Source organism: Molothrus aeneus, chromosome 5 (assembly GCF_037042795.1).
Source record: "Molothrus aeneus isolate 106 chromosome 5, BPBGC_Maene_1.0, whole genome shotgun sequence".
Lineage (NCBI taxonomy): Eukaryota > Metazoa > Chordata > Aves > Passeriformes > Icteridae > Molothrus > Molothrus aeneus.
In genome coordinates, this window is record NC_089650.1 from 32477872 (window position 1) to 32498742 (window position 20871).

A 20871-nucleotide genomic window follows, 5' to 3' on the forward strand; every position below is an offset into this window, starting at 1 on the left:
GCACATGAGTCTGTGCATGTGTGTGCATTCCATACCAACTTGAGGGCTGCTCTAAGGCAAGGAGGAGTAAAATAGGTCAGATTAAGGCTTTGGAGTGAAGGTGGCAAAAAAGACTGCCAGGCATAGGGGAAAATAAAGGATTAAGCAACATGTTATGTCCTGCATTTTCCATACAGTGAGAACAGGAGAAGCAAAATGGCAATGCAAGCAAAATGAGAATCAGGAAACGCTTGCATAAGTTAGTGAACAGCCCCTAGAAACTACTTCCATACACATTACTAAGGTAATCAGCATAGAAAACACAAGGATTACATTCACACAGATTTGAATATTTTATGGAGTTACAGTAGCTAAATAAACAACTCCGAGAATCACCAGCTTTCCTCATTTAAGAAGGACTTTGTCTTGTTGTACAAGTCCAAAGCAACAAGAGCAGTGTCCTGATGGCAGGCAAGCTGTCAATGGTCCCCACTGGCAGGACCAGGCAATCCATGGTTTCCTCATTTATACAAACTCATTTCAAACAAGGCCCCAGTGATGTGCTGACCCCCACAAACATCCACAGGCAAGTGCGAGGTCTCCATCCTCAACAGTAAAAGCCTCACTGAGCAGGCACAGGCTTGAGCACATACAATCAGATGTACAATGAACAAAACATGGGCAAACAGGCCAAAAAATGTCTGGCTGAGTGCCATGCCAGCTGGGCTGTGAAACAGTGGGCTGGAAGCAAGGAAACAAACTGATAGAAATCTCCAATACCTCCAAGCCTCCAAGGTGTCCTGGTGTTCTGCAGTAAATCTGCATGATCAAAAAGTGATTTAGTATCTAACCAGTTTGCCTGCCATGTCTCCAAACAAGAGCTGTACTCCTGAAGCACACTAACTCCTAGGGAACATTTTCCTGAAATAGCAAACTGGTAAGAGCAAGCCAGGTGGGCTGAGAGAGGAGGCAACATGGACATGAGGGGGCTTCTGCTGTGTGCCCTAAATTTGGGAAGCCCTCTGCTCAAGCAAAACAGCTGATGGAAACTACCAGCATTGATTACCCCAAATTATCAGTGAGAGTCTCATGAAATTGTTGAATGCTCATCTCTCAGCTGATTTCCATACTGGTTTTGCCACCAGACTCCAGATTCACCACAGGCAATGGAATTGCCTCATTTCCTTCTCTTAAGACCATCGAAAGTATCACCAAATAGTAATAATTCTGCTAACCTACAAAGCAGTTCTATTTTACCTTACATCTTCTGCAAAAATAAAAATCCTCTTCTGTTTGGCATAAAATGGCTGTTTTTTAGGAGAGCTAATTACTTTTGATTTCTGTTAACCCTCTTGCTGGGAACATAATGCCTAATTGAAAACAGTATCTGGTTGCCTGACAACAATTACATGTAAATAAATCAAAACAAATTTTAGCTGCGAATTTCAGGCCCACGTAATTACACTTAGAACATTAAAATCCAGGTTTGGAAGAATGCATACAATGCCAAGGGGCCTTTACACACCAAATTCACACAAATCATCATGGGCTGGAAACGAAAGTCTTTCATTTCTTTTGTAAAGCAAACACAACGGTTTGGTTTTGGATTGAAAAATTCATAAGCTTTTAATGCTGCAATACCTGCCGAAATTGTTCAGTGTTAGTTGCACTTTTGCTCCACTGCTGTTTCTGCAGGGTTTGGCCTGAGTTGTGCTGAGGATTTGCTGTTGGACAAAGAGAGTTTGTGGCTCACTGCAGAAACAAGACTGAGACCACGTCTGGAGGAGGAGAGACAGCCAGCAGGCTGCTTGCTCAATGACCAGAGCCATAAGACTATTGCCTAACATTAAATCTTCAGACTAGACTGTTGACCTTTAATCAGTGACCTTTAATTACAGTTGCAACCAGCTGTGAGAGGGATATGGCTCTCTAAACCTTACTGCCCCTGCTCAGTTATCACAGTTAGCTGCTATCCTCACTCAACAGGGGTAAGATGTCAAGGAAAAGGAGCGAAAAACCACCCAAAACTTACTGAAATCCTTGGGCTTTTTTTAGCTGCCATGGTGGGGGAACAGTGGGGAGGGCTGGAACTAGACAAACTTTTAAGTTCCTTTCCATTCCAAACCTATCCAATCCAAACCATTCTATGATTAGTAGGTTCTTGATTTGCCCTCAGCCTTGGCTAGACAAGGGGATCACCTCGTCTTAGGAGGGTTTTGCAGCCCAGCAACAGCCAGCAGCCAGAGCTGCTCTAGCATGACCTACACCAGCCCCTGGGAGAGAGAAATGCCAAAAACTTTTTGCTGTTCCTCCCACTCTGAACCATGTCACTGAGGCTGTTATGTGCACACAAAGCATAGTATTAAACTGCAGGGTACAGCATGTAACTTACGGGTTTTCAATTGAGAGCAGAAATGTTTGGGTGATTTACATTGGACTGGTGGGTGTGTACTTGTGCTGAGCATATGATAGAGAATAAATAATAATGTGTATAGCCTAGGATCAAAAAACTACAGGCATCTGTATCATAGAATCATAGATTAGTTTCAGTTGGAATGGACCTTTAAAGGCCATCTAGTCCAACACCCCCTGCAATGAGTAGTGACATCTTTTACAAGACCAGGTTGCTCAAAAAAAGCCCCAGCCAGCATAACCTTGAACACTTCCAGGAACAGGGCATCCACAACTTCTCTTGCAAGCTGTTGCAGTGCCTCACCAGCCTCACAGTAAAGAATCTCTTCCTAATACCTAAACTAAACCTACCCTCTTTCAGTTTGAAGCCATTCCCCTTGCCCTGTCACTATGTGCTCTTGTAAAAAGTCCCTCTCCAGCTTTCTTGTCAGCCCCCTTTAGGCACTGGAAAGTGCTGTAAGGTGCCCCTGGGGTCTTCTCTAGGCTGAACAGCCACAACTCTCTCAGCCTGCCTTCATACAAGAGGTGTTCCAGACCCCTGGTCATTGTTCTGGCTTTCTCTGGACCCATTCCAACAGGTCCACATCTGTATCCAGATAGATAGACAGATAAGGCTATATACATTTCTGACTTAAAATCCAGTCTCTGATGAAATATGCAAATTATTTTCAGTTAAGAGAACAGGCCTTTCAGTAGTAGGAAAAGATCACCCTTAAATCCTTAAATTCCAATTAATGTGTTGTTTATTAAGTTTTTGTTTATCTAGACTGCTGCAGGAAAAAAATCTTAGGACAAAAAAATAAAATTAAAGATAAATCTCACTGCACAAGCAGTAACATAACTTGCAAGGAATACAGAAAATACACATATTCCTGCATCTCATAACCAGTTTGGGGTTAATCAACTTCTGCATTTTAAAGTATTTTTTAACCTATTACTAAAACCTCTCTCATGCTGATGACTGTCTCCCTAGGTCAGTCTCTACTCTCAAACAGCATTAAATGCTGGTTCTTTGTCCTCTTCCAGAATGTTTCCCACTAGGATCTTGCATATTATCTTCCTACTTATCTCTGTTCCAGTTTCCCTCAGTACCACTCATCTTGTTTCTCCTATTTATGAATTTACCCTGTTTACTCTCTTTGCTCCCTATGCTCACTCCGAGCTTGACACTTTCTCCTCTGCCTGCCAGTGTCCCCACTTATGCCTACAAAACAACCTCCAGAACATTAATTTTTTTAAAACCTTTTTAAATCCTTGCCCTTTAGATAATGAATCTCAACCACTTCCCCTTCAATCTCTATTAGTACATCTCCTCTTGGGGTTGGGTTAAGTAGGCTGTCTTCCCAACATCCCTACAAACTCTTTTATGATATAATATGTCTTTTAATTTAGTGTATGGAAGAACATAGACTTAAGGAAGACCAGAAATTACTCTGTGGTAGATAATGGCAATTCCCTTATTTTTAAAGTTTGTGCAGATAGCTATCTCATCTGTGCTAGAAAAGAAAACTGTGGCCTAACATCTAGGAAGATAAACTGACTTCAAACACAAAGCAGAATCAATAAGAAACACAACAGCCTCATTTCATTCCCTTGCCTAATGAAGTGTAAAAAACAAACTGACAGCACAACAAAGAGAAAAGAATAATTGATTTCAAAATGTATTCCAAAGGTGGCATTTGTAATCCAATTAAGGAAAATATTGGACATTGTTCGGGCTTTTTCCTGACCATGGAATTTCACTGTTGTTGATGCTGGTTCTTCTTTCCAAGTGATAAAATTTCAATAGGAATCCTTTCAGCTCTTTCATTGCTCTTTCATTGCTTTTTTATGCCCACATTTCTCAGCAAAAGAGATCTGTACTTTACAGGCACTGGTCTACCATAGCAGGAGGGTGTGTGGCTGTCACAGACCACACATTACATGACAGTGGTTGTCATAATTTGAACACAGCATTAACAATAATGACTGAGCGGAGCACTGAAAGCTGACCATCGGCGCCGAGCAGACGAGGTTCTGACACCCCCAGCCTCCGAGAGCTTCTGTGTTTGTGCCAAGAAAACAGGGATCACTGCCAAGACTGCGTGATGTGCAAGAGCTGGCCAAAGTGCTCTTCCCAAGCACAGTTGTTTTCACTCGCTGTGTGTGGAAGGGGTCGTAAATTGCTCTCCCAAGAAACCACAGAGAAGCAGAGTGCCTCGCAGTGATTTGTTCCTGACGATGCAGCATTGCCACTAGGTGGGATTTTTGCATGGCTGGTTTTAGCTGGGGATTGTTGAGCACCCTGATTCATGCTGTGGCCAATAAGAGGGGTAAATAACGGGCAGGAATGGGAGTAGGAATGAGCTCTGGGGTCAGTGGACATGGGGAGTTCCAGTGTCAGTGCTGGGTGATGGATATATCTGCTGGTGGGGGACAGCAGCATCCCAAATGAGCAGTTTCTGCTGGGCAGCTCGCATCAAGTGCTCGCTGTGCACCTCAATGGCTTTTAGGTTAATACAATCACAAACACATCTCCAAGCACTTAGCCCTGACATCCTCTCCCTGCTGAAACCCTTACATACAATCACCATTTCCATGGTGCTACTATTACCTGTTTTCACTGGTTCAAATATTATTTAGTGATAGAGGTAATTAAAATACTCCAGCCAGTGATGACAACTAAATTAATTAATAATCAGATTAGCTGATTGATTGAACTGTCAAAGTATTCCTTCCTCCTCAGATGGCACTGAAGTGAGTGGTTCAGCTCCAAAGTGCAGCACAGCCAACAACATGACACTGTTGTGTCATGCAGTCACAATAATTTGGAGGGAGGGGGTGTCTTTCCATTCCAAGAAGTTTTCCATCTTCCTTGATGGCTACACAGCTGCTGCCATGGGTCTTGCACACCAGGGATATGTCAGAGTCAGAAATGTGTCCATCAAGAGCTTAATGGGAGCTCGCTTTCATGGCAGGGTCTAATGCAGCCTCACCTTTAGCTGGTACCCACTGGAGAAAGTCATCACACCAGTGCAGCACTGCTGCTGGTTCACCACAGAGGCTCAGACTGACAGCTGCTAGGCACAGGAGCTGTGCAGGTTGGGAATAGCTCTCAGGCACAGGTCTCCCTTGGCAAGCTGTCTGCAGCCAGAATACCCTTGCTTTTTTAGACAGAGCCTGCTTCAGGTGCTTAGTTTTCAGGCAAAGGGATTGGGGGGGGGGGGCTGTATCTTATGGCTGGCTCTTGGTGCTGCTGCCACACCCAGTCTTAGAAGCACCACTAAGGTGGGGAGCAGTGCCACTGAGGCACTCTTAGAGTCCTACTCCCTTTCAGTGGCTGTTAATGAAGCACAATCATATTTAGGGGGAGTCCTGTCTTTCTCCCCCAGGAGGTTCAATGTGAGACAAGGTTTACCTACCCTTTACTTTTCTACTGCTGGAGAAAAACAGGCTTCACAGCATGCTCATACACTTCCAAATGACACGTGCTTGTCACTGGCATTACAGTCAGTAAAAAGGAGCCTGATGCTCGTGTTTTGTTCAGATTAGAACATCCCCATCAAGCCCCTCTGCAAAGAGTCAGAGCAATTAAAGTACTCCTGGCTGCAAGGAGACATGCTAGAAACTACCAGCCCCAGCACATTCAATAGCTTGTTCTCCTGCAAGAGGATAGCTTTTCTGCCAAATTTTTCCCTTCCTTTCTCTACATCTGATGTTCCTAGCCTGGGAAAGGTAAAGCATCATTGCATCTTAGTGTGTTGTGCTGCCAGGGGCAGGGACAGCTTTTGTAGCAATGGTTTGCAGCAAGCATCAGCACGTTGCTGGGTTTACTGCTGACCACCTCCTAGCTGTTTCTGTGGAGAATGAAATGCTTTTCCTTTGATGTAAGGACACTGGAAACTTCATGTAATGGCAACACAATGCAAGCTGGAAACTGTCCACCCTCTTCTTTCTCACAATGCTTAGCAGGGCTCTGGCACAAGACTGCCAGAGGCTCTGAGGAAGGCTGCTCACAGGTGATGAAACTCCCTGCCATAACAGGCCTTTGAGCTTCCTCCTCCTATCAGGACAAGAAGCTGCATGCAGAGGTGCTGGTATGGTGCAGAAGGGTTTAGAGTCCTAAGAGTTACTGGGAAAAGGGACAATGCGGGGGGAAAAAAGATCATATGGGCTCTTTTTCTGAACCCAACCAGAGCTTTTTGACATTATGTATTTGGAGAAACTGCTATCTGCTATCCAGGTAACTCCCTCAGCAGCCTGATGGAGCTGGGAAGCTTTCTGAAAACAGCAGAGTCAGAGAGTTTCACCTGGCTATCCTCTCTTTTCTTTATATCTAATATTAAATACACTTCCCTGCCCTCCTCAAAATCAGTAACAGTATTATTGGAACAAGCTGTGTGAGTCCTCAAATTCTGTCCTCTGCTAATGATATCCTGTCAGTCAGCAACAGAATTTGTACATGGTTGAGATTACTGAAGCTCTTACCTGCAGGTTTTCCCATAGCACAACACAAGGGATAATCCAGCCTTGTGAGCCTACAGTGAAAAAAAATTGAGTTTTATTAAAGAAATCAATACTTTCAGCCTAGATTATGCCTCCTGCCAGGGAGGTGACATCATTACTAGTCCAGGTATTCATATTCTGCTGAGCTGGCATCTAAAATAGAGCTCATGTTTCCCCAGACTTTTCAGAAACCTCTGTTCAAACCCTTAGAACTTCAATATAGTAACTTTGATGTTTTACTGGGTTTTTACAGTGCTGGGATCTGATAATTTCATCACTAGCAGCCTACACTGTGCTTTACCTCACTAAATGTATTTAGGATTAGATGCAAATCATGTGTTTCATTTAGATAAGTCTCACATCAGGCTGAAGTGTTGCATGCAAGACCCTCAGAATGAATGATTCATCTCCCTGGGGGACCAGGAACACGCTGGGTCCCAAAAACTTCACTGAACTGGAGAGGAATCTGAGAGCCTCTGAGTCAAACCCCACTGCTCAGTCTCCTTAAAATCCCACCAGCACTCACTTGCAACAGTGGGCAGCTCTGAAACTGCCTCCATTTCTACCTGGAACCTCTAAAGCAAAGTAAAATAAAAACATAACCAATAATAAAGAAATCAATAACCTTAGAAAGCACGGTCTTCTCATACTGAGAATGTTTTCCATATCTGTATGTTGGACTTGAAGAGACAATTAAAAACCAAAAATCACAGCTCTGGTAAACACTAGAATCACTTATTGTATTTTCATAAATTTGTGCAAACTTCACAAATCTATCATTATTATATTTATAGTAGAATATGTATAACACTGCTGAGATGCATGGATGCTTAGACAAGGAAGTTAGCTAAACACATAGTTCCTTCTGTGATAGGACAAATCTGGGTAATGCTGGGCACAAATTAATTTTTCACTTGCTGATATTGCACTTGAAAATCCCTTTTACTAGGAGCAAGTTTGGGGGATGGCCAGTGAGAAATTAACCAAGGTACCATGGGAAGCACTGCTCAGTGTCTGACCTCCCAGGCTGGTAAACAATAAACTCTATGCTAGCTTCAAAACAGCTTTCCTAATGGGCAAAATAGCTAAAATCAGGCTCTTACAAGAATACACTTAAGATTTTCAGTCACTAATAACAGTATTTGGATAAAACTAGTTCTGACAAAAAAACAGTGTCAGAATATGAATATACCCCCTACAAAGTAAAATCTAGACTAACAAGAATAAACTTTCAGAAAATGATAGCAAAGGTTACCAGCAGAGCAGATTGATTCCGCCATAAGCAGCCGTGGGGCCATGCTTACCAGATCAAACGAGGATAAGATAATCCCAGGTGAGTGGAAGGTACTTAGCAGATGCAAAAGCCCTGAGTACACTGATGTGTGCCAAGTCTTTTGAGAAGTAACTAGGTCAAACAAGCTGATGATTTACTCAGCTTTTCAAAACATGTAAAACAGCCCTCACATAAAATTATGGCATGGCTAAAACCTTGAGAAATTTGTTCTGAGGTGACAGACATGCTTCAGGTGAATTTTACATGCGAAAGGGTGTTGTCATCTTATTGTGAAAGTCCCATACCTTCTTGGTGATTTGTAATGGGCAGCTCCTCACAGCACTGACTCCTTCTTCACAGCACAACCAACAAACTCCAGCTCTCTCCTCACCCAGGTAGCCCACTCCTTTGTAGCACTCTTCTTCTTATTGGACACAGCTGTGGCCTCTTAAATTCAGGCCTATTCCTAATCTTTGCTGATTAGTACAGCTGGAACTCCTCAGGTGTGAGATTACCTTCTGCACTTCTGTATTCTCTTACATTCTATCTCTCCATAAAGGGAGAACTGGTTTTGTGTGGAGCCTGTGGGCTTTCCCATGGCTAAGAAAGAAGAAGAAGAGAGAGGAAACACACAGAACCAATTCCCCCAGGCCCCTGAGCTGCTGAATCGGCAGGGGAAAGGAACAGGAGCTCTTAACACACTTGAACACTGCTTTTCAGAAATAAACTGCCCTAATTATAATCTGCTGAGCTCAAAATGGCAAAAGCCAGACAAAAAGCTGGCAGACTGCGGGAGCCAGGCTGCCTACAGGGGCCTGCCACAGTGGTGGAAATTTCTCCCCAAGTCAGTGAGTAGAGGCATCACCTGAAATTTTGGGTGAGTCAGAAAGAGTAGCTTACAGCAGGTGTTAGTTAGGCAGGAACACAGGGAAGGCTAGAATCGGGTCAGGAGGATGCTGAGGGAGGTGGAGGGGGCAGTGGGGCTGCTTGGGCAATGGCAGGCATGTTCAGGATGACAGGTTGAAGGAGTGCAGGACAGCAAGGAGGAATGCAGCAGGGCTGGATCCAGGCTTTATCTTAAATAAATTCTGAACTATGCTCTCAGGAAAGAAACAGAGAAAAAGAGACCTGCAGAGGAGATAGAATAAGTATGCTCATAAATAAAATAACTATGTATTTATAGATAACAAATATACCTATGCATACATATACCTATGCATACTATTTATAAAAACAGTCCATATCAATGAAAATTAAGTACGTGGTAACATTTTTCATTCTGTCATTTGTTTTTCTTCATTCCAAGGTATTATTCCCAAGTGTTGCAGTAATGTATCCTTAATATTGTTCCTATAGTAATGGACTTACTTGATATGTCTGACCCTCATGGTTACTCTGTTTCTGACAAACTGACTAAATACTAAACATGAGAAAATGAAATACTGGCTGCCAGACTATCTTCTAGCTCACTCAGCAGTGCCTCACCACTGAAAAGTGTTTTATTTCATACCAGCATGGCCCCTTAGTCACAGTGAGAATTTCCTTTCTTTGAGTATGGTCAGACCTTGCTGGGTCTGCAAAGCTTCTCTCTCCCCATTGGGATCTCTGCTGTTTATTTTTTATAGTCTGTAGGAAATGTTATCAAAAGACAAAATCTATTAGCTCTGGAGGCTACCCAAGGAGACATGGTAAATAACTTAGCATCATCACACGCAGTTCCAGCAGGGCTGGGAGCAGGACAAGTTGGACAAGAGAGCACAGGCATTTCTTGCAGCAAATGGAGTCAGCCTGCTCTGACTCACAGCCTCTCATTGACTCTGAGAGATCCTCTCCCTTCATGCAACCTCCAAGTCAAGAAACAACAGTTGCTAACACTTCTGCTTCTCCTAGTGCTCGCTTCCCTCAAAGCCTAGCATAAAGTTTTTGCTATGATGCTTGAGGTCAGACTCTCGGTCTTGCCCACAATGAACACCAACTTGTTCCACAGGAACAGATACTGGCTTTGCTTACGGAGCAGGACTCCAAGATGCACATAAATCATGTACAGTCTGGTCACTCAAGATTCTTTACAAATAAAAAAAACAAAATTAAAAACCAGAAAGCAAAAAGTCTCAGCAAGTTGCAGCTGCCAGCACGCAGGCTGCAGTACACGGAAAGAACATTTTAAGGGAAGGGAAGAGGTACCCTTGTCATTCTCTGACCTGATGTAGAGGTCATATTCAGTCACCTCACAGTACAGGCAGTTTGGGCCCAGGTGGCATGTCACCCAGTGTCTGTGCCAGCAGCTCCGCGGGATCTCTTTCATCCCAGCCAGCCCACAGCCCACCTCACTGCACAGCGCTTGTGCAGGAGGGCTCCTGGGGGCTGCCTCCACCAAGCTCGCTGGGCTTCATTCCTGGGGCTCCATCTCTGGTGTGTGTGTGAAAAGGTCGCTCCCGTGCTGCCTGGCATTCCTGTAGGCAACGAGTAAGTGACTTGGTATTGGGTTAATAACGAGCAGGGGATAAGCCCACATCTCCCGCTAGGCACAGGGAGCCCCGCGTATAATCCTGAAACCGACAGAGCCAGTGTGCAACAGCCCTGGGAAACTGGGACGCTTACAAAAAGCAGCTGAAGCCTCGGGCAGTTTTCTCCCGCATGCTGTAGACAGCCCTAATTGCCGGCCTTTTGTGAACGTATTAAGGCCCCTCCTAATCAGTCCCCACTGGAGCAGTGGTTCAGCGGGAGCTGCGGTGCCGAGTCCCCGAGGCTCCCACGAGCCGGGCACGGGCTCCTGCCTGCGCCCGCTTTCCCAGAGGCTTGGGAAACCTCTTTCCTGACCCCTGCATCCTTTCCGTGTGCTCTGGGGAAACACGGTCACGGAGCCGGCAAGTACGCCAAGCAAAATCCTAAAGCTGGGTAAAACCACAAGCTGGGGTGCTGCGGTCCGAGGCTGCAGCTGGGCCATCTCCTGCGGCCCCGGCAGGGCCGAGCCCCGCGTCCCGAGCCCCGGCCGGCCCAGCGCGGGCAGCGGGGCCCGGCCCCTCCTGGCTCCGCCCCGGCTCTTTAAGGCGCCGCGGGGCCGCGCCGGGCCGAGACGCGCCCAGCCGAGCCGAGGTGAGTGCCGGTGCAGGGGGGCCGGAGCGGACCCGACCCGACCCCGGGCAGGGCTCGGGGCTGGCGAGCGGCACAAGGCGAGCCGGGGCCGGGAAGCCGGCGGGGGCGATGCTCACCCGCTCCGCTGCTCTAATGATGGAGCTGCCACGCACCGGGCTTCCCCGACGGGCCGCCGACAAAGCCGTCTAGGAAAACCGGATAGCCTGGAATTCTTGTGTGTCTGTCTTGCGGCTGGCTTAGGTCTCTTGAATCTGAGCTGCTGTTAGCAAACGGATCGGAAGGGACTTGGCAGCTGCTGGGGCTTGTCCCGTGGATGCGTGCTGGGTAGGAGCAGCTGCCGTCAAGCCGCAGCAGACAGCCAGAATTATTGGTGTTGGCAGTGAGATCACCTGGATGTTTAATTGCTGCTTTTGAGCTCCCCAGAGGCCTGCAGGAACTAGCCGGAGAGTCCCGAGGGAGCAGGGCAGGCTTGAGGCGGGGCTGGCGGTCTGAGCCTGCTCCCCGCGGCGCTCGGGAAAGAGCCCTGGGCAGCAGCAGGCTCCGGGCACAGCTGTGAGGAGCGGGCCGGGGGCCGGTGCGCCGTGCCGGGGCAGGGCCGTGAGGAGCGGTGCGCCGTGCCGGGGCAGGGCCGTGAGGAGCGGTGCGATGTGCCGGGGCAGGGCCGTGAGGAGCGGTGCGATGTGCCGAGGGAGCAGGGCCGTGAGGAGCGGTGCGATGTCCTGGGACACGGCCGTGAGGAGCGGTGCGCCGTGCCGGGGCAGGGCCGTGAGGAGCGGTGCGATGTGCCGGGGCAGGGCCGTGAGGAGCGGTGCGCCGTGCCGGGGCAGGGCCGTGAGGAGCGGTGCGATGTGCCGGGGCAGGGCAGTGAGGAGCGGTGCGATGTGCCGGGGCAGGGCCGTGAGGAGCGGTGCGATGTCCTGGGACACGGCCGTGAGGAGCGGTGCGATGTCCCGGGGCAGGGCCGTGAGGAGCGGTGCGATGTCCCGGGGCAGGGCCGTGAGGAGCGGTGCGATGTCCCGGGGCAGGGCCGTGAGGAGCGGTGCGATGTCCCGGGGCAGGGCCGTGAGGAGCGGTGCGATGTCCCGGGGCAGGGCCGTGAGGAGCGGTGCGATGTCCCGGGGCAGGGCCGTGAGGAGCGGTGCGATGTCCCGGGGCAGGGCCGTGAGGAGCGGTGCGATGTCCCGGGGCAGGGCCGTGAGGAGCGGTGCGATGTGCCGGGGCAGGGCCGTGAGGAGCGGTGCGATGTGCCGGGACACGGCTGTGAGGAGCGGTGCGATGTGCCGGGACACGGCTGTGAGGAGCGGTGCGATGTCCCGGGGCAGGGCCGTGAGGAGCGGTGCGATGTCCCGGGCACGGCTGCTGCAGGGCACCAGCCCTCGCCCCTGAGGCGCCTCCTGAGCACCGCTGCCAGGAGGGAGCTCCTGCTATTGAGTAACTGAGGAAATATTGCCGTTCTTCCCACGCAAGAGTCATAGGAACATCATGGGGAGGATAAATGGAAATACTTTCCCTGGAAGAGAATACGGTTACCTTGACCTACCGACTTCAATTCCTTTTTATTTTTCATTTAATGAATTCCCAAAGCCCTTATCAGAAGTTTTGAGTTAGCTAATGGTTGTCGAGTCGTCTAGTGTTCTGTCTCTCCCGGGGAAGAAAGGGTGGAGCTGCACCCTGTCTTGCCCAACATTTCATGTGAAATCTGGGGCAAAGCTGGGGAAACCTGATTCAGGTTCTCAGCTGTAGTGCGCATGAAAATGAAATTATTGTTTGCTAACAAAACGATTAAGATAAAGTAGGCTTATGAAAATGCACAATAGAACATGAGCATGGAGGTGATGAGAGGAAAAGACACAAGTAGTTCTTGTACCAAATACCATTTACATTTTGGAAAGCAAACAGAGTGGAAAGGAATCTTTTCTCCTTTTCTTTTTTACTCCCCCCCCATCCATGCATTCCTTTTCCAGAGTGTTGTGTAGTCTATATTCTCTTTAGCTAAGGACGCTCTTTGCTCTGATTGATGTCAGCTGCTGTGCGGTAGCACAGCCAAGCACTTGGATAAAAGAAATGGAATCTTGATTTTTAGACTGTACTGTTGTGCCAAGAATGACAAAAGCAAAGTGGGAAATGTCATAAAACTAATTTTATGAGCTAGGTCAGGGTATTAGTGCTAAACCATGGAGCAGTAATGATGCTAATCCCATGGAAGTATTAAACAAAGGGCTTTCTCAGTAATTGGTGTCAGTGTGCAAATGGCGTTGCTCAGCCACTCCGAGCAAGTTTACTAAGCTGTTGCTTAGGAATGTACCGAAGGTGCCCCAATTTAGTTTAATAAACTAATCTTATTTTCCCACATGCCATGAATGGCTGTCTGCCTGTCTTGGCCAAAGTCTTGTAGCAGCTACCTGGCAGCATGTCTTACTTGGGAACCACACGTCCTACCTTGCACTGCTGAACTGCTGCTCATGCTGCTGGGGTGGGAGGCTTGTTTCACCAGGCAAGATGGGTCACATAACTCGGGTTTAGCCAAAACTGCTGCTCTCAGTTGTGATTTGGGAGTCTGCTCTACCTTGCCTGGGGTACGAGGCAGCTCGCTCTGCACTGAGGCCTGTCCCATACTTTGGGAGAAAAAACCCTTAGAGAAAAGAGCTCTTCAAGCAAAGTGCTCCTCTCTGGCTCCTGGGTGGCACTTCTAGTTCCTCTCTGTTGACAAGGGAGGCAACTGGAGATTGGTAGTCCTCTGCTTCTGGCTCAGAGGGATGAGCGCAGAGTTAACTGAAGGCAGCAGGCTCTGGGCTTTGTGTGGGGATGATGTTGTGCGTATCTTCTCCTTGTCAGGCCTAGGAGAGCTTCTCAGGGCAACTGAGGGAGAGTTTTGCAGAGAAAAGTCAGAAGGTCCCAAGAAATTCCTTCCCAGCCTCCCTCCCTGATAGCTGACCTGTGCTGCTGTGGGAACTCTGCAGGGAGGGAATGCTCTTGCCGGTGGGGGAGGGTGGCAGGAGGTGCCTTTGGGCTTCCAGTGGGTAAACCATGGTCCTCCTCCAAAAGCCCCGTGTGAAATGAGGATCAGTAAGGGGCACTGGGGTGATGAGTGCTGAGCAGCTCTGCTGGGTTAAGCTCATGGAGGCAGTAGCCCTGTCTGGCTGTTGTTGGCCTCTGTGCTGGTGGGAGGTGGTGGTGCTGAGCTGAGCCTTCAGCAAACACAGCTGTGTTAGCTCACAATAGTGGCAGTGGCGGCGGGAGGAAAGCCCCAGAGATCTCAAAGGTGATGGGCAGGGATCTGCTTTGGAGCTTTAACCCCAGATAATGAATGGGAAGAGCTGGGGGGAACTGCTGATGGTGGTGCCAGAGAGTGCAGGGGAGTTCGTGAGGGAGCAGATCAGCTTGAGATGGGACAGCTACTGCTTCTGGCTTAATGTAAGAGACTGTTCCCAAGGCTACAGGCTGACACAGTGGGTGAGATGCCTGTCCCCAGAGTTTTCTGAGTGTCCATTGCAAGTAATGCATGAGAGGGGGTTTCACTTCCTTTTAAATCAGCTGTGGCTACTTGAGCAGTTGGGTTTGGTTGCTATACTGGCCTGGTAAAGGTGCAGTTCATGTAACGGGTGGAGTCCCTGGAAAATAATCCCCCTTAAACTTCTTTGAAGTGCAGGTGTGATCTCAAAGGAGTTCAGAAGGTTCCTACAACCCTAATAAGTGGTTTTCCGGTGAAGTGAACTTTGGCTTGTTCCACATCCCAAATGACAGGCCCTACAGTAAAACAAAATGCCATTGTTGGCACAACTGGTTTGCTTCTATCAGACAAGAGGCCCAGCATTAATGAAGCATAGAAACTGAAATTATATCCATCTGGGGGGGCATTGGTTCCAGGTACAGTAAAGCTCTTTTGCATGAAACTGTAATTTGTGCATATCCAATTTATGTAACTTTCAAAATCCCCAGGCAGGGACAGAGGACATGGCTCATGAAGACTGTGTCTCTGTTTTTCTTGCTGTTCAGCAGCAGTGGTCTCTGTTCCCCTTGCCAGTTCGTCTGCTTTTACAAATAGCCGTAGAGAGCCTGCCTAAGCCTTTAAGTCTGGTCTGGCATCTGAAGAGCTGGGAAATTGAACTGGTCCCAAAATCTTCTCACACAGTGGAGGGTCATGTTTTTAAACAGTTGATGAAATTACAGAGTTGTGCTCTGATGCCACCCAAACTTCACAGATCTGGTTTAAAGGAGCATGTAAGCCCAGCTGTCCTGGGGCCAGGGTGATGGAGGACACTGCATTTAACAATGTCTCTTAATTGTTAATGTGCATTTAAGAATCCCCTTCTTCCCTCCTGACTGGCTGGGCACACAGAACCACCATGCCGAACTGGGGAGGTGGCAACAAATGTGGAGCCTGTGGCCGCACCGTCTACCATGCTGAGGAGGTGCAGTGCGACGGGAGGAGCTTCCACCGCTGCTGCTTCCTCTGCAGTAAGTATTCTCCTCTAAAATCTCTCCTGCCGTAGCTGGGGGTCAGAGCAGCAAGGGGCTGGTCCACAGGAGGTGTCCTGACACTGGGAATGGCAGTGGCCAGAGGTGACTGTCCATCATGATTCCTGCTTCCCCACGTGCTTCCTGGGCTTGGCAGTCCTGAGGGGAGAGCTCACCTCCTAGAGAGGTTTTGTCATGTTTCTGAGCAAAGCACATCCATTTGCACTCTTGCAGCCTTTTCCTCAGGAGTCTAAGGGATCCTGAGGCTGGAAACCTGGCTTAAGCGTTGCTCATGCAGAGGAGGAAGGCCAGTGGCAGAGCCTTGTTTGCGCTGATCTGAGCTCAGCTGGGCTTCTCCCCGTGGTCCTGGGGCTGGCAGAGGCTGAAGGAACAGTTATCGAACTGCTGCCCTGGAGTCCTGTGCAGAGCAGGACAGCAGTGCGCACAAGCAAAGCCGAGTTGTTGATCCTTTAGCACAGCCAAAAGCCTAAACTTTCTTGGCACAGAGGCCTGTGGTTTATTTCAGATGAAAGGAGTCCAAAGCATTATTTTCCAGTCCAACCAACAAGCCCAGTGAGGCATTGAAAATCGCTTTCTGTGCTGAAAATACCTCTGCTTAGATGAGGGGAACAAAGGGTCTCTGTGAATTGGAGGCTCCTACTTTGTGAGCAGACAGCCTCTCTGTCTGAATCAGAGAATTTTACCTTATTGCAAACATGAGGTACTGCTTTTCCCCACTTGTTGGTGATTAATACATATGGGCAGAGCTAGGGTTTAGCCTTCTTATATTGGCTGCAGTTACCCTGGGCCTCTCAAACAAGTTTGCTGTTAAGTCTGCTGCCTAACCTTGGTGTGCTGTGCTGGCGTTGAGAGCCTCGGCACACCTACACTCCTTTCCTTGAGCTCTACAGTGGTCTCAAAAAACAAAGATTAGATGCCTTGGCTGCCTCATTTTCAGCCTTTTATGGGAGTTACTATTAAAAGAAACCTGGAACTTGCAGTCAAACAATGGCTCTAGTGTGTCTGAATACATGGTTTTCCTTAGTGCATACTTCTGTTGGGGTTAAAGTCCATAGGCTTAACAAACTTGCATTAATTGATTTACTTATTGGATATTAGTGTCTTATAAAAAGAACCTTGGAGCTAATGATTGCCATAAGCAAAAGTCACCCAGTGTTTTGCAGACATTAAAATCTTTAAACAAAAAATTCATTGAGAGTGTTTCTGTTTTTCTTCTCCCCCAAATTCTTTTTCATGGGCATAATGCTGTTGCAGATGGAAAGGGCACGGCAGTTGGCATACAAAAGGAGGTTTAGGAAGGAAATAGTTCTCCCTTCTACTGTAACCTTGAGGAGAGGGCATGCATTGTGCTGGAGGACAATGTAGGAATGCCAGAAAAGCACAGCCCCTCCGGTGTCAGCTGTGAACCAGCCCCAGCTCTGCCCTGAAGCAGTATTGGGGGGGTGAGGGAGCTGGGAAACCTTGAAGATTCGGGTTTTTTCCCAGCCCCACCCTGGCCAAAAGGGCAGGGCAGGGGCTCTTCTGTACTGATAGGCTTTGGCTTCATGCTGTATGGCATCTGTCAAGGGAAACTGCTGATTGCCCTCTCTGGGTTTCTGAGCAGCCCCGTTCATCAAACCACGGCAAGTTTCCAGGCTTTAAATATCACGGTCATGAAGAGGTGGGAGGGAATAGAGCCCTTTATGGGGCTAAGCATAATTCACAAATTCAAACAGCAACTTGCTCCCTCTAATCTCTGGTGGTCCCACTGCCTAATGGGAAGAATTTTGGACAGGGAAAACCATAATATCACTTCTCACTTGATTTTTGGCTTACCATGTGTGCTGATAGAAATAGTCCCTTAAGGCAGTTTAATTTTATTTTTTTTTTTACCTCCAGTGGTCTGCCGGAAAAACTTGGACAGCACAACTGTAGCAATTCATGATGCTGAAGTTTACTGCAAATCTTGCTATGGGAAAAAGTATGGCCCAAAAGGTTATGGATATGGCCAAGGGGCAGGCACGCTGAACATGGACAGGGGAGAGAGACTAGGCATCAAGCCTGAGAGGTGAGTGAACTGAGTTGGGGGTGCATGGCCCTTGTCCTTCAGTACTATTTTCAGAGGAGTCTTTCAGGCTGGATTTTGTTTATGTTCATGTTGGGAATAGAATTGCTGCAAAATACCCCAGTCTAGCTGAATGCAGGGCATTGAACCTGCATTGCATGAAGCTCCCACTGGTGACTGTGTGAGTCAGAACAGTAGAAGCAGGGTTAGTGCAAGCAAGAACACACTCATTTTATGAATGAGCCATAGGGGATTGGATTATGGAGCTGCTGATGGCATTGCATGAGCTTGCAGAGGTGAATGTGGGTCTCACATTGCTCTACCGTTCAACAGATTTTTGCAGGAATGGATTTGGACAACTGAGAACCTGGGGCTACAAGCAGAATGAATTTCTAACTGGCAAATGAAGAACCATTTGTGCCTAATTATAGCCAAAACCAGAAGTCACATTAAATAGTAAACATTCCTAATCTGATTAAGTTCTTGCTGTAAAGCAGAGCATTAGGAATGCCAGAAAAGCACAGCTTTTCTGTGGAAAGAAGCTGAGGTATGTCTCACAACGTGCTTCATGCAAGTTCCCAAATGATTGCTTAACGTTTATATGATGTATGCTCTGCAGCCAGGTTCAGTGATCCATTCAGGTTCCTGATTATAATCAGTGGACAGGAACTTAACAGAATTATTTGTAGCTTACTGTCTGAAAAATCCATGTTCTGATGGAATTCAGTTCTAGTTAAGTGAAAAAAGGAAGGCTCTCAAGAAATTAGCCTTTACAGTACTTTCTTTTTATCCTTTAAAGCAAGGCCTTTCTCTTCTTGTTGTTGTGGCTTTGGTTTTTTCCCTACCAAGTGTAATTGGATAGCCTTTCTGGTAGCTTACTTCTCCAGTTTTGCAGCAGTCCTGTATTCTGTACTATGTGCTGGGTGCTGGTCTGTTCATGTTGCTAAGCAGAGCAAGAGATCATTTTAGTAAGAGTAGAGAAAACAAATGTCCTGTTTCTTTCAGCACGCCTTCTCCTCACCGGCCCACCACAAATCCAAACCCGTCCAAGTTCGCTCAGAAGTTTGGAGGGACAGAGAAATGCTCGAGGTGTGGTGATTCTGTTTATGCAGCAGAGAAAGTAATAGGAGCTGGAAAGGTAAGGAACTGCATGTGCCGTTTTGTACCTGCTATGTGGACTTTAAATTGGGTAAGGTGTGTTATGTCAGTCCCAGCAGGGAACCAACTGCAGGGCAGTTACCTTAAAACTGCATTTCTTTGCACTGGAAATAATCAAATCAATCAACTTAATTGAAAAAAAACCCACTTGAAATGCAGGGTGATGAGTGATCGCCTTAGATTTCAGAGGTGAAGATTTAATATTGTCTCGTGCTAGAGACCTGAAGAAAACGACAGAAGCCCCTCACCCAGAAGAGGAAACAATCTTTAGGTGTGCAGCTTGTGAGGGAGGCCGAATGTTTTATCTAAAGAATGTTTCATCTGAAGGGGGATAGCCTCTGAAAATACCATGTTAAACTGCATGTCAGTCTGCCAGGTGTCTGAGTTACTTGCTATGGAGAGCCAAGGTTGCTCTGAATTGATCACAGCAAGCCCAAACCTTTCAGAATGCTGCTCTAAGCAGGATGCTGGGTGGAATCTGGGGCTTTGTGCTGCTCACAGAAATGCAGATGCTCTTGTCTGCTACTGGTGCACTTCAGCTGCTTTTCATTGCAGCAGTCTCTAATCAGTAGTGATGCAGATATCTCCAGTTAATGTGTTTTTTTACCAACTTGGGCATCCTGTGTATTAATACTATCATCTTTATTTTTTCTCTAGCCATGGCACAAGAACTGCTTCCGATGTGCCAAGTGTGGAAAAAGCCTAGAATCTACAACCCTAACTGAAAAAGAGGGAGAAATCTATTGTAAAGGTGAGAAAAGAAGCAAAGAGCATTTGTTTATGGTTCAAGATGCCTTACAAGGACAAACGGTCAATGTCTTGCTGATATAAGAAACTTTCAGGCTTACGTTCACATGGAAGTGCTCTGTAGGTCACAGGAATAGAGTAAAAAATGAAATGGATATTACTGAAGCTGCTGATGTAAGTGACATCTGCATCAAGTAAAACATCACATACTGAGAAATGCAGCAGGAGCCTTGCCCTGTGCCTGATCAGAGTAAGGAAACAAGCCAGCAAGCATTGTGTTCTGCCTTCTTGAGTGGTTGTGGATATAAACTCGATCCACACAGTGGTTTGATGACAACAAATGACTTAACAGATACCTAGCCACAGACTGGACCTGTGAGTTGCTCTCACAGAGTGGGCTGGGAGCTACACAGATGGAACAGTCCTGGCTACTGAGTTCAGTCCTGTTAGTTATGCAGCTTAACAAAATGTTTCTAAGTGCTGCTTCCCAGGGGTATATTCTAGTGACTAAGGAGAAGCCACTGAGAGGCTTAGCCCAGACAGTGCTGTTCTTAATTAATGTGCTGGAAGACTCAGCTACTGTGTGTTCATCTTTCTCACAGGTTGTTATGCCAAGAACTTTGGCCCCAAGGGATTTGGGTATGGCCAGGGAGCAGGTGCCCTTGTTCATGCCCAGTGAGGGAGCTAAAAACGCCTTCCACGCTCTGCTGAGATCCTGCCAGAAGGAGCAAGAGTTTTCCAAATGTTACTAACTACTGTGAAACAGATACTAGTTACTGTAGTGTACCTTCAGCCAATGATTTTAAAAACAAACACACACACTGCTTTTTTTCTTGCCTTGTGTATCACACTGTAACACTTTTAATAATGAGTATCAATTCAATAAAGCTTTGCTTGTTGATATACCCTAAATCTAAGTGTTGCCTACTTTGTCAGCAATAAAAGTGATGAGGGGAGTGTTGCTGGGTACTTCAGGGGTGGAAGAATGATGCTTTTTTGATGCACAGCTCTGCTGACACCTGGACCTACACAGTCATGGCCTTCAGAGCTGAATAACTCTCCTCCAGGATCACACCATAATATATGTGTGTGCAAGGCAAAGAGCTGCTTGCTGCACAAAAGTAGTAAATCTTAATCTACTGCTCTCTAGGGTGACACAGCTCTGAAAGTGATAGATAAGGGGTACCTGTGTGCCCAA

General features: G+C 47.2%; 1 protein-coding gene across 3 annotated transcripts; it reads left to right on the forward strand.

Annotated features, from left to right (window-relative positions):
- Positions 1-11211: 11211 nt before the first annotated feature.
- Positions 11212-20585, forward strand: CSRP2 (cysteine and glycine rich protein 2). Of its 3 annotated transcripts, none has more exons than XM_066549954.1 (6): positions 11212-11245; positions 15585-15703; positions 17603-17771; positions 18774-18906; positions 19584-19677; positions 20276-20585. In XM_066549954.1, the coding sequence occupies exons 2-6, from the start codon at positions 15592-15594 to the stop codon at positions 20350-20352; spliced, it is 585 nt and encodes a 194-aa protein (XP_066406051.1). In that variant the 5' UTR covers positions 11212-11245; positions 15585-15591; the 3' UTR covers positions 20353-20585. The 3 variants fall into 3 exon arrangements, with proteins under 3 accessions (XP_066406051.1, XP_066406049.1, XP_066406050.1); XM_066549952.1 differs by having other exon boundaries at positions 11222-11245; positions 15548-15703; XM_066549953.1 differs by lacking the exon at positions 11212-11245 and adding an exon at positions 14743-15112 and having other exon boundaries at positions 15548-15703.
- Positions 20586-20871: the final 286 nt, after the last annotated feature.